At 27.8% G+C, this 14,499-nt stretch overlaps 1 protein-coding gene across 2 annotated transcripts in view; it reads right to left on the reverse strand.

The window, feature by feature from the left end:
* Positions 1 to 1,846: 1,846 nt before the first annotated feature.
* LOC107445704 (autophagy-related protein 9) overlaps positions 1,847 to 14,499 on the reverse strand; it is a 40,962-nt gene continuing 28,309 nt past the window's right edge. For both annotated transcript variants that reach the window (XM_071187370.1, XM_071187348.1), the window contains exons 16-22: positions 14,102 to 14,185; positions 11,724 to 11,790; positions 11,561 to 11,640; positions 9,691 to 9,848; positions 7,714 to 7,813; positions 7,182 to 7,291; positions 1,847 to 4,750 (exon numbers count right to left, since the gene is read on the reverse strand). In XM_071187370.1, coding sequence (XP_071043471.1) covers positions 4,732 to 4,750; positions 7,182 to 7,291; positions 7,714 to 7,813; positions 9,691 to 9,848; positions 11,561 to 11,640; positions 11,724 to 11,790; positions 14,102 to 14,185 — 618 coding nt within the window. In that variant the 3' untranslated portion in view covers positions 1,847 to 4,731. The remainder of the gene's footprint in view (positions 4,751 to 7,181; positions 7,292 to 7,713; positions 7,814 to 9,690; positions 9,849 to 11,560; positions 11,641 to 11,723; positions 11,791 to 14,101; positions 14,186 to 14,499) is intronic.

The raw sequence follows: 14,499 nt of genomic DNA on the forward strand, positions 1-14,499 counted from the left end.
TTGCGTTTTTATGCATTTTAAACATTAGAGTTAAAAAGAGTAGAAAAATTATTCATTACCACAGAAAATTGAATTACAGAAGTTAAATTATTAATAATACAGATTTTTTAAATGTGATCGCATTATTATTTAGGAAACTTTGAAATTATGAAGATGTGTTTGAAGTTTATAATTTAAACAGCACTTAATTTGAGTCACAAGTTTAAACATGATACAAACATAATGAATCGAGAGTTTTTTGTTAGTAATCAAGAAAACATTTGTATTCTTCTGTGTTTAACTAAATGCATTTTTTTTGGTTTAAATAAAAGTTTGATCCTGTAAGGAAAGCTAAATGGCATGATTTAAATCGACGTTAACACCATTAATTTCCTTTGAACAAATTTGATAATTTGTTGTCATTTAATATCAGCAACAATAAAAAAAAAATCAATCCATAAAGTTCTATATTAAACCATTAGACTAAAATTAATTTTGCTGAAATCTACGAATATTTGATATTGAAATCTACCATGAATTAGCAGAAACAAAAAGTTAATCTTATTTTGTGCCATATTTCATCTATATCCAACGATTAAAAATCACCTTAAAAATAAAAGCTATTACAATTCTGAACAAGCTTTTATTTTATTAAAAGTCTGTCAATAAAAACTAATCATTGCACATAATCAAAATAATTCCTTCTATAAATGCCAGATTAGAATTTGTAATTTAATTACAACACAAGCAAAAAAAGAAGAGTATTAATGTTTTTTTTTTAAATGTTAAACGTCTTATTAAAAGTTTTACTTAAATGACTTTTTAAATTTTTTGAAACTGTAGTCAAGGATTCTATAATTCACTCGATGCATGCTTTCGTAATACAACATAAGCTGCATGATAATTAGTATATAAAATATGAACAGTAATAACTCTATGCAGCATAGTGCTTGAAGACTTTGAATAATGCACATCACATTAAATAATCAAAATAAACCTATACATGCTTATTTACAATAAGCAAGATTATATCCTACATTCTAAAATGCACAATATGAGTAAAACAAATTTTATTAATTCACAAAACACTTTTTTTAGTATCATTATTAAAAAGATAAATTAGGTAGTAGTACTAATTTCAAAATAAAATACAATTTATGAATTGATTAAAGAGTAAACAAACTCTAAAAAAGTTTGCGTGAGGTTTGTAAAGAAAAATTGAATTTGATCTTTTAGAAAAATGCATAAGCTGGATTTTCTTAGAAGGGTAACGTAAAATACAGGATAATTTAACATTGTCGGTACAAGCAATTTTCATGGATCAGCAGAAAATGACATAGGAAGCGGAATAACAAAACTTAAAATAGCAACGTAAAACCGGGGTCCCAATATATAATTATGTATATGAATGTAGTTTTTTTTAAATTTATAATTGTGAAAAAAGTATTTTCAGCTAAGAACAAAAATTGAAAAAATAAATGTTTCAAGTTAGTTTGATTTATATTAATTGATGATTTGATTATTAAGATTGACTTAACATAGTTAAAGCATGTTTAAGCAAATATATTTTTTATGATTCGAACTTGTTTTATTTACAGAAAAAAATTAGTTACAAAGGAAATGCAGAATTATGATAGCATTTTTCAATAAATTTACTTTTTTCAATAAACTTAATTAAAAGTCTATTTTACCCCTGCTATTTTAAAAGTGCAAGTATAAGGATACTTTTATTTAAAACCTTAAGTCAAAAACTTATTAATTAATATTTCAGAATGAAATTTTACACATCTGATATATTTTTATCAGTACATGGCATAATAGAAAGCAATGTCTTTTCATTTAATTTGAGAACTGCAGGTTCATACAGTAATATTAAAAATACTGTTTATTTACAAAGGCAGCCACTTTATTTACAGTTTCTAAGTGATTTTAAAAAATTACAAAATGTGATTACAATCGTACCAAGCAATTAAGTAGGAATAATTATTTACAGTAATAAATTATTACAGTGCAGTTTAAAAAAAACTAGCATTTAGTATATAACTCTAAAATATTGAAAATTACACTCTAAAACACAGCATTCATAAACTAAATAATATCCAACTTCATTTTTTCACAACTAAATTCATACGCATACAAGAGAAACTCCACAACATAAACAAAGATTGTAGTTACAAATAAGTACTATCACAATAAACAAAAATAAATTAAACCATGTTAAATAGTTTGTAACACATACTGATCACAATTCTTTAAAATAAACAACAACTTAAAAAAAAAAAGGAAAACAAATTTTCAACGTTCATTCATTTATTACGCACACAAATACTAACAGATTAAGAACCTACTTCAATTTACTCCAGTTCTCTTAAACTTATACCATTAAAATAAAATTGATCACATGATTCTTGTAATGCTAAAACATACAGCATTATGCTCTTAAATTAATATAATAAACAAGTTAATGCGAGCTGCATGTTGAGAAATAAGCTCATGAATTAGTATATAAGTGTCAAAAACTAGCAAATAAATTATTTCAGCAAGTAGGCATCATGAGAAACAATAATCAAAAGAAATTATAATAAGAACAATCACTGTCGAGTATTAGCTATAATATACTGTTGAAGTGAGTGGCAAAAAACAAAACATTAATTCTTCAGCAGATCTGCACAAAAGAAAGGCCTGTTTTAATCTCGGGATAGTAGAACCAGTTTTCCCATGTTATTAAAAAGAAAATCATTGTAAAGAAATGAAACTTCCTTCCAAATATGGCCATTTGTAAAACTACCAGAAGACTAAACAGTTTAAATATAGAGGCTTACTACACATGATAATCAGAAAATAATGTCAGAAATTAAGAACCTTATAACTAGTAAAAATATAGTATAAAATTTAGTTATGTTTTGTAGCCATATATGTTAAAACATGAATAAGATATTGCAAAGATAATTCTAAAACACAAAAAAATTTTATAGAAAAAAACTTTGCAAAAAAATAAAGAAAGAAAGAAAGGGCACTTTAAAAATTGTATTAAAAAGTTCCTTAAAATGCCTTTTTCAAAAACAATTATGGAATTGATTTGTTCTTTAATGCAAAATTAAAAGACAACTTTTAACTCAAAAAAGTTGTGAATTTTTTAAATACTAAATCAAAAATTTGATTACATTTTTTTTACTTAAAATACAAAATTGCTTAATTATTTTTTATTTGAGACCCAAAATTTAAATTCTAAAACTTTTATTTTTTCTAGTCTGGATGTCATAACTATGATATTCCTTTCAATTTAAGCTGATATTTTCTAGCAATAAGGTTAAAATATTCTGCACTATTCTATGATAAAAATTCTATGTAAGTTTGATAAGTTAAGACATTCATTTGCAAAACTTAGCTTATTTATCAATTAAAATTCATTTATTAGCTGTATAAGCTAATGTATAAATTATCATACTTATTTAATAATACTTGTAGAAGTATATTAAAGCAAAAAGCAAAATTCGAATGAAGACAATTTTGCTTTTAGAATATCAGGTAAATATGAATTAAGTTGCATGGGTCAGTTAATTAGAGGGGCAACATATTACAAAACATGATAAGGCTATGTTCCAAACATACACAGATGAGAAAAAGCATATTTAGTCCTGCAGAGAATAGAAATTTTAAAGTGTTTGCCTAAGATAAAAAACAGAACAAATTATTATTTTTGTTCTCATAATCAGATTGTTATGTGCTAAGATGCAATCTTGTAATTCATAATGGTTTGAAATGCTAACCTTAAATGAACTAATTAATTTGTGAGACGATATTCTAAGATTTGTGTTTTATTATTAGATTTTAAGACAATTGTAAAGTTGTGTGTCGCATAGATTACATAGCTTAAAATAATACAGAAAATTTTCACACCTTATAATTCAAACATTTTAAAAATAACTTTCAATAAACAAGTTTTACAATAGTGTGCAAATTTTTTAAAATCGTTTAAAAAAGTCCAGAGATTTGGCGAAATATGCTAAAATTAGCACTAAATTATCCAAATTTTCAATCTCTCTTGACTAAACTGTTGGATTTATTTTTTTCGGATTACAGCAACTCCACACATTTTGAGTTAAATCAAATAGGCATACCTCCAGAATAAAAGGCATGTTTATTTTATGACTACTTTTGCAACTTAAAATAACTTTTGCACAAATTAATTTACATATTTTAAATCATAGCATGGAAACATAAGCACTACTTTTTAGTACACAACAATCTGATCACTACATAAAAAACTAAGAGTTATGAAGGCTTTTTTGTTTTTCGTTTTTCACGCAGTACACAGAAGAGACTGCATAAAAGATGTTTTTGTGTATTTTTTTGATGGGTTTTAACACATAATGCTTGAAGCAAAACAAACAAATAAAACAACAATTATAGATCAAAACATTTTATATCTCAGGCACAGCAGGTTTATTTGGAGCCACTCATATCGTATTATTTTCATCACAGGAAACAGAAAGTTCAATCCTAAAGTTTTTTTCTTCGTTATCACCTTTGGCCTAAATCAGAAAGACTGGCTTAAACTTAGAGCAAGCGCATTTCAGCTATATGACGCTTCAAAATAAATCAAAACTCAAATATTTGCGCCAACGTCCATCTTTCAGATACTATTTACACAGTTCAGGTCTTGTATGAAAATGAAGATTAAAAATGTAAATTTTCTTATATTTGCGATGATGTCATAAGATGTCGGATGAATGTGAGGTTATAGTTTCTTCAATTGACATAGTTTGCTCTGAAAAATAAAATATAGATTTACAAATGGTTTAAGCTAATCCACCTAGATTAAAAAAACTGAGGCATGAAAGGTCATTTTATTCTTATCTATTATTAGATGGGCAGTGTTTTGGCTTTCTATGACCCTTTCTAGGTAGAAAACTGAATGAAGTTTTCCATGTGGCACAATTATTTAAGAGAATAAAAGAAGTACTATGAGCTAAATCGACGGTGGGTTAAAGAAACATATTAAATGAACTGTTATAAATGCAACTGGATGTAAATTATTATGTATCTAGCATTTTTATGTTTCTTTAAGTAGTAATTTATATAAAAATATATATGCATTTAAATAAACTTTTTTTTGTCTAAAGGACAGTACATAATCATAATCAAAAGATAGTTGATGATTTAAATTGAGTTGGCAAAGAGACGAAAGAACATAGGCATCTTGGGAGAATCTAAATTTTATTAGAACCTAAATTTGCTTATTAGCACCTAAATTTATTTTATCAGAACTTAAATTTGCTAAAAGAAGGCGATATATTCCTATTCCTTGACAGGTTTCAGCAATTAGAAGATAGTGTTTATGTTCTAAAACAGGAATGCACAACTTTTTTTTCATAATACAGTGGGCCACAAAAACGAGAAAATACGTTCAACGAGGGACAATGTATGTCAATGTTGATGCAAGATGTATTTAGTTAAGTTAATGCAAGATATATTTAGTTAAGATATGGTTTATATACATGTGAGTTGTCAGTTTCTTTCTTAAACATGAATAATATTAATTTCAGAAAGTCAATATTTAATGAAGATATTTTTCTATATTTATATGAAACTACATTTTTAATTATCTAATAATTAACACTAAAAGTGCTCAAATTAAATTAGTTTTAACAAATAATTAACACTAATTTAATATAAACAAATTTAGATACAAAGGAAATAATGTCAAAAAATTCAAGCACAGGTAAAGAAATCAGAAAGTTTAAAATAAAAATATTTCCCTAAAAATATAAACTTTTTAATTTTCCTCAAAGCAATATTATTTACCACAATTATGATACTAATGTAGTATCACATTAATGCAAAGACAGGAATTACATTTTTAAAAAAATGTTTTTACTCATAGTTTTAATTTTGTCATGTTCCTTTTATTTTTTCACTCATTTTACTAACATTAGAAATAATATTTCGGGTGTGCAAAATTTTTGTTTTGCATTTATTACTATACTGAAACCTCTGAGGAGCAGCCACTCTCTGTTTCAGAGTAAAATGGTCAATATCGAAGGCTGGTGGTTTAAAGGGTTAGCTCCCTTGACTTCGAAATGTCATTGAAGGTACATGATTTTTCACAAGCCATTTTAATTTTAATCAGTGTCATTTTCCTGGTGCAGAAATACCACTTGCGTTGGCGTCATGAAAACCGGATCGATGAATCAAATTCAGCGTCAATAAAAATGACCCCTACTGATATAATTATGTGTAAAAACAAATGTACCAATTATGAATGATAAGAACTATTTTAAATAAATAAAGAATTATGTTTTTTGCTTAAGTTTACATTTTATTTTATATCATAAAAATTAGATTACTTTAAAAAATGAGAGTTTTTTTTAAAAATACCCTTTCTACTAATTTAATTTTTAACTCTCAGTGATTGTCAAAAAGAGCTCTCTAAGTAAAAGAAACTCACAAACATTTTGAACAAATTTGAATTCCTTCCTATTCGCTTGCTTCCTATTCGTCGTCATCCATTCACCCTTCCCTTCTATTGGTCGTTGCTCTAAACCCTCTTGTGACATCACCTTTCTCCATATTTACCCTGTTTTCTCTCATTTCTTTCTGTTGCACTGATGAAGGTTGCCCTTTGAGCATCCGAAACAGCTGTCTGTATTTTACAAATATTTTTGTGCTCTTTAACGTTGTTTGCCTTTAGTTTACATTTGAATCTATTTATTTGTTTTGCTAATATTTTTTATTTTGATATTTTTTCATATTTCCTTATTTGACCTTTCCCGCACTTGATGCAGAGGTTTGCCAGGTCGTTGGGAGAAACTTTGATGGTCTCTCCTAAAGGTTTTCTTCAACACAAAGTCTATGAAAAAAAATCTGTGCCTCCCAAAAGTGGTCGTAAATAGAGGAGATGGCTACACAGAGGTCTTTTCTGGAGGTTTCACTGTATTATTAAATAAAGAAATTATTAACTTTCAATGTGCCTTTTCTAAGTACTTGAATAGCCACCTCTGGTCTGTAGGACATAGGTTTTGCAACTCTGTTGCAAATATTATAAAAGAATGATAATATTTAACACAAAATCACAGAAGAGAATACAATAATTCACAATACAAATACGATGTGATACAAGTAATATAATCTCTTAATTTAAGAAAAAGAAAAAAACTAACAATTAAAAGTCAACAAAAATACTTTGTATATTTATTTACCTTCGTATATCCAACAAAGGATCTTCTTCGTTGCCATTTTCCACATTCTGGAGAATAGGCTGAGATTGATTATTTTGAGTTCTTGCTGAATCAATGTATCTATCGTGTACCTAAATAAACAAACATTGTAAATGCAAAAATAAAAAAAACCACATATGAAGAAACACAAAAACTTTTCAATGCAAATCATAAGAGGGAAAAAAAAAGCTTAACATACTGTTGCATTTGTCATTGCTAGCTTATTAACTCATTAAATATTAAGTCTATAGTTTATTTTTTTTAGCAAAATTATCGCCTTTACATTGAATAATTTTTTCCTTTAACATAACAAATCCATTTTTGTTGAAAATCCAAAGAAACTTATATTTGCTAAACATTAATTCTAATCTATAAGTTGATTAAAATTCTGCAAGTGCTTAGGTTAAAAGATGGCACCATTAAAAAGTAAGCAAAGTCTTACTTGAATTCAAGAAATCCATTTTCAAAATAGAAATCGACTCATTAGAAGTTTATAAAACAATTATATACACACCTCATGTAAGAATAAAGCACTAAGACTCATATCGGCAGCTCGAAGTTCCATGGGATTCAATTCTTGCACTGAATGAACATCTATTTCATTTGTAGTCAAACTGTAAAATACAAATATAAAAAATTTATTATTAAAAAATCAGTTACAATTGAAAAATTATAGATTTTGAATTAAGTTTTTGCAGAGAATTTATTATATATGTAAAAAAAATCAACCAAGTTTTAATACATTTTTTACTAAATTTTAATCTAGAAAATTTTTTTTAATGCACAGAATTGACTACATACATATTTTAATATACAGAATTGGATAAAACTATAAACAGAAATTCAATGTATGTGTCATGATTAAAATATGAAATCAATTCAGAAAAAAATATTCTAATTATATGTAGACCATATAACAAGAGTAAATCAAATTAAAAATAATTTAAGAACAATGTCAAACAATTTAGAACCAGTACCTAATGATTAAAGAACATGAAAGGCTATGAGCTAAAATATATAAAAAAAACTAGTACATTACTAAAATTAAAAGGTAATTTGACACCTACCACTATTGTTTTGGCACTACTGCAAATAAAATCTGCTCTTTGTAAATAAAATAGGCTTCTCAAAGTTATGCGATTTTCATCACTCTTTCCCTTTACGTTACCACATAAATTGTAAATATTTCCTTTTTCAAACGCCAGTATATTCCCCCTTTCTATTAACATGTACTGCTGTAGGAAAAAGCAAGATTTATTGTAATTATGGTAACAGAGAAGAGAAAACGGTAGAGAGTGGGAAAAATCGTATAATCATGAGAGGCCTATCCTATTTACAAAGAGTATAATGATCCACTAAAAAAGCATATGCACCTTACATATTCTATACTTTTCCTAGATAATCACAACTTAAAAGTTTCAACTGGAATTCTAAACAATAGATAGATTGTGAATTATCTTTTAAACTTTGACACAAATTAAAATCTAATATATGCAAGATAAGTAAATTCTTGTGTTTTTAAATGATGTGATGATAAAAATACCCAATGAAATAAATGAAGTTGTCATGAAAAGAAAAAAGAAAAGAAATTGCTATTTACTACATGTCTTTGGTATGTTCATTGTGCTGAGGCTATTTTAAGTGATTTTGAGGTTCCGAACGCACTACCTTTTTTGCTAGATGAAGCCAAATGAATAAAAAGTAAGAAAGTTGCAAATTTTTTACTCATATATTTTGGAGTATTTCTAGGTACACATTTAACATTTTACATGGTTACGACATAAGAATTTATTAAATTTTTAATAGGATGTTAAATCATTTACAAGCAACATACTTTAATTCCTTAATGTTATAGCAGCAGAAGCCAAACCACGAGCCATGGCCTATATGAGAGTTACATTTAGCATGGTGCCTGGCTCTGGACGCTGGTTGAGAATCTAAACCAAGATAAATCTTGGAGACGGATACCAGTTTCTTCTTCAAACAATTTACTAGTCCAACCAATTGATTATTAAATAGATATCTCTTTGATATTATATATTTTACTTGTATTTCTGGTAGGTAGTGAGCCTCAATTTTTTTTAAACTAATTCGAGAGTCCACACTACTTTTATTGCATAACAAAGTTGAAAAAGATAATTCTAAACAGGGTGACTATTCCAGTTCAGAAACTAATGTCCCTGACTTTTCCATTACAACATACAATTTTCAGCAGTAGAATTATTGTAGTGTTCTATAAAAATATTCTTATAAGAAAAATAATGTTTCATAAATTTTTAATCATTGTTTAATGTAAAAAAGGCATGTGAACGGATTAGGGAAAATGTGTAAGGGTGATAGGAATCTTTTAGTTGCTGGTTTTCTGAACCAGCAATGAAAATTTTTTAATTCCTCTCTTATAATTTTGGGCAATATTAGTCAGTGCATCACAAAATAACCAAAGCAATTTTCAGTGGAATCAATAAATTCCATTAAACCAATCATGACTTACCTAGGCAGGGCGTCCTGCACAAGATAAGGTGGGCCTTCTGCATGGCTCAGTCCACCCTTCATTCTCAAATGATCTTTATTGTATGAAGACAACGTCATGCTGGTGCTCCCTGCTGGAAGATGTTGGGATTGATGGATGCTATTTACAAGACTGGCATACTACAAAAACAACAATCATGGTTACAGGATATAAAAAACTATGATAAATGAAATCAGTAAAACCTGTGAATTTGGTTGACAAATTCACAGGTCAGACATTATTACTGCTTTACGGCAGCTGAACAAGAAAATATTTTAGAAAACAATGTTTTTCAAATAGACTAAAATGGAGAAGATAGTTTTCTTTTTTCAGACCAAATCTTTAGAAGGATGTAAGGGAGGAATTTCCGATAATGATAAAAGTTTATTATGAAAGTAAAGCGCTGAGCATTTTACATTTTCGACTAACAAAAATTGTTTCATTGTTTTTAGTATATCTGAAAAACGCAGTTTTCAAAATTTTTATATTGTTTAATAATTTTCATTCTTTTGTTAGTTTTTCTTGTGAATTAATTCACTTATTTTAGAAAATGATCAAAATTTGAGTTGGCGTTAAATTTTGATTACACCTTTTGGAAAACAATTGTAACCCGTATAAAACAAAGAACTCCAGATAAAATTTGAGCACACTAGCTAGACAGGAATAGGATATTTTAAAACTTGTATTGTCATCAGACACAGAACAGGAAAAGGTTAAAAATTTTGATCACAAGATACCATCCTAATAAACACAAAGCAATCTAATAAAAATTTTGTAATCAGTTCACTTGCCAATCTTTTATGAAAACCAGTTGAGTGAGTTATAATAAGGAGCTAATCTCTACTTTTTGGAATTTGGGGAAATTTTTTTTTATTTTTCGAAGAAATTTCTTCTTACAACTTACTAGCAAACTTTGAGATATAAATTTTTGTAATTAGATAGCTTGTAAAAATCATGATTTCTACACATAGTTCATAATAGTTTTTTTTTTCTTCCCAGGGTGCGTAGCCAAATTTTTCAACAAAAAAATATGCACCTTTTGAGTACTTTTTAAGCACTCAAAAAATATTTTTAAGCATTATATACATTAACAAAATGCAAAATAATTTTTAAAAGATATAACATGATCATGATAAAATAACTAGTTTCTGACAAAGAACTCTTTTTTTGTGGTTATATTAGCCAACATAAAAAGATTGAAAGATTTTAGAGTGCAAAATTAAGCCTGAAATGGCGAATATCTTGCAAAATGCAGCAGAGTTGCACATGAGAGTGCTAGAATCTCACAGAACCCAGTTAAGTAGATGCACAAGAGGACTTGCAAGTATTTAATCAAACATGTAAAATGATTGGCCTTTTCATACGCTACAGACCGACAATGCCAGAATGGATTGTAGTTGAATGAATTGTGAAAAAGTTGAATTGAACTATGTGAAAACCATGTTTTTGCATAATACGTGGCGAAAATCAACATAGTAAAGAAAAAATTCTCATTTTCGAAAATGGAATATTAAGCACTTTTCAAAAAAGCACCTTCAAGGGCTGTTAAAAAACGAAAATAAGCACATTTAAGCACCTTTTTAAAATGCTAAGCAGCATGTTTTTGCTCACCTTTTAAAAATTCAATATAAGTTGGTTTCCAGTTTGATTAAAATTCTTAACTAAACAAAAAAATATTTTTATTTATTTATTTTTCACTATTTAAGCATTTGCAAGGATTGTAAGTCTAAAAGTTTTTATGATTTGAAAACTCTTAATCAATTTAAAAGTCTTATTTAACTTCGATTTTTTTTCCCAACTGAAAGAGTAAGAAAATTGAAATACAACAAATAAGATGAGGCAAAACACTTACTTTAGACCCCATTGTGGTGAGTGAATTGAGTGAACTATAGTATGCATTCATCTGCCCAGGTGCAGCTCGTGCAGTAATAACTGATAAAAATATAAAACAAGAGTGAAACAATAAGTAAAAGATTTTAAAAGACATCTCTTATTTAAAAAAAAAAATAACTCACCTTGTTCCTTGAATTCATCAAAGAATCTATTTGAAGGATCAGGTGGTACCCAATGTGGATTCATCATCTAAAGATTAGAGGAAATTTTAATTAATGAACTTAACATAATTGAGGTCTTTAACCCAAAAACATGATAACCAGGTAAGTGCCTTACACTTGAAGCAAAGCTACGATTTTAAATTATGCATATAATCTTGCTGTGAAGAATTATGTGGACTTTAGAACAGACAAATAACTTAAATATTTCATAAGTTATTAAACTTTTTTAAAACTCGATAACTAGGCGATATTTTCCCACTTCGATGAAAATTATCAAAACCTCTGTTATAAGTTCATAAATATTAAAAAAATATGATGACAAACGCTTTTTATTTTCACAAAACTGTTGCTTTTCTCCATATTGATGTTTTGATCCATTTTCAAAATAAGCATAGACAGCGCTGTCTTTAGATAGGTTAAACTTGACCTAACAGTCTTGAGTAACAATTGCAAACTTACAGCAGTTATAGAAATAGCACATTATTCACAAAAAACATAATTTAATATTAACACGGAGCCTTCGAAAAACAGCCTTGGATAGAGGAAAAATAAGAAACCTTAAAAGGAGCAATAAAACAACAACAAAAAATAAATAAATAAAGCATGAACTATATTCAAAATCTCATTATTTATTGAGTTCAATATGTAATTGAATTCAATATTTAATTAAAGCTTAATGTTTTTCATGAAATAAGAATTCTGATTATATCAAATGCAGCTAAACAAAATTATAAAAAAGTAATGTGTATATGATACCTCAGTTCAGCATTTCAAAAATTATGTGACTAATAAATTACTAAGAGGATTGAAAATTATTTTAACTGAACTGTACAAAGATAATTTCTTTTATATTATAACAGGCATTCAACAGCAGACACATTTTTGGGTTGACAGCTGGCTATGTTCAATTCTGTAGCTTTGGAATTTGAACCAATTCCAGAAGGTAGATTTCCTCGAGGTAGCTTTCGTGGAGCACTTTTCGATTTAGACTAGCATTTGCATTACATGAAGAAAGGAATATCATGAAAAACTCTCATGGTTAGCTCTGTGATGAGAGATTTTAACTTATGATCTGTTTACCACTGAGGATATTATAGGTTAGAATCTTGGACAGAACCGGACATGGGCAGAATTTATACCATTCAGCCATCACTGAAATAGGGAGGAAAAATCTCTATTTCTGAGCAAACCAACTCAAAGACATTGATCGAAAAAGAATCTCTACTATACAAGATTTGCCATGTTCTAAAAATAATAATTAAGTGAATAGCCTTTCAATTCAAACATATAAAACTTCATGATTGGCAAATTTAATAAGGTTTTTTTTCCTCAAAAAATTACTCAAGACACTAAAAAATTTCATGAAACAATTAAAATAGAATAGATAAGATACATCATTTCAATACACTTTGTAGATGATTCACGAGTTTAACATATTAAGTTTTCAAAAGCTAAGAAATGGAGCTGATGATTAAGTGTGTTATAACGTCATTGACTTGTTTTTTTGAAGAATAACTTTTAAATTAAATTTTGATTGAAATTAAAAGCTATTGTTTCAATCTTACGAAGGTGAAAAATTTTAAACATTAATAAAAAAATATTTTCTCGATAAGCTGGAAATCTATGGACAGAATAGTAACACTTTTATAGTAACAGATATTTTATTTTATAATCATCGCTGAACAGCCCATCCAAATTTGAGTTTATCCTCGTAATTTTGATCCTAATACAGAAGACAGGGGAATTTCTGGATCAAGTATTGGGAGAAATTTGCTTTTGTGGAGGACTTTTAGATTAAACTAACCAGCATAACCACAAAAAGCTCCTACAGCTAGTTTGACAGCAAGGGGACTTTAACCCATGATCCGATCTACCACTGTGGACATTTTTACGTCAACACTGTGGTAGATGCAACCCGGATGCAGAATTCGTAACGACCAGCCATCTCTGGGATTCAAACCTGGTTTACCTCATTAGGAGGCAAACATCCCCTAAGCCGCCATGGCTCAGTAACAGATATTAAGAAAAAATTATTCAAATATTTGGGTGTAAAAAGATGTTATGGTCAGATGCATTCTGCTAAATGCATTTGTTCATTCTGCCAAATAAGTAAATAAAGGAATTCTCACTGCAAAAATAGCCTTTTGTAAGAACTATATAAAGTTTTTATGCATTCCAGAGATAATTTTTTGAAATTTTTAAAAATGTAATTTGATTTTTTCCTACTAATCTAATCAAATAATACCTTTGTAACATGAAACGCATAGAGGATATATGTAAGTACTTTTGAAACAGTAAAATTAAGAAAATATTTCTTAAATATTTTCAGAAATGCCTACCTTAAAATGAATGAGCGATAATTCTGTTTTGCCATCTTCTGCTTGCTGTACTTGATCAGTTTTAGTGTGCCCTGGTCCAACCCACTAAAATACAAAAATACAGTCAGTTTTAAATTTCAATGAAATATTTTATTTTAAAAGAATTTATTTTATACAGACTAATTAAGTTTGTATAAAATAAATTGCAAACAAAATGCATGCTAAATTTTATTGTGATTTTACAGTACAATTATGCAGAAATGGAAATAGATAGTAATGATTGCTCAAAAGAATAGTAAATCACTAGCTTATTCTTTTTTCAATTCTTCTATCATACAAATATTTGCATTTAAAGAATGACTGGTATTTAGAGGCAGTTTAGGAATCCAACATTTTTTAAATATTCGTTGTAAGAACTC

This window comes from Parasteatoda tepidariorum, chromosome 1 (assembly GCF_043381705.1).
Source record: "Parasteatoda tepidariorum isolate YZ-2023 chromosome 1, CAS_Ptep_4.0, whole genome shotgun sequence".
In the NCBI taxonomy this organism is placed as follows: Eukaryota; Metazoa; Arthropoda; class Arachnida; order Araneae; family Theridiidae; genus Parasteatoda; species Parasteatoda tepidariorum.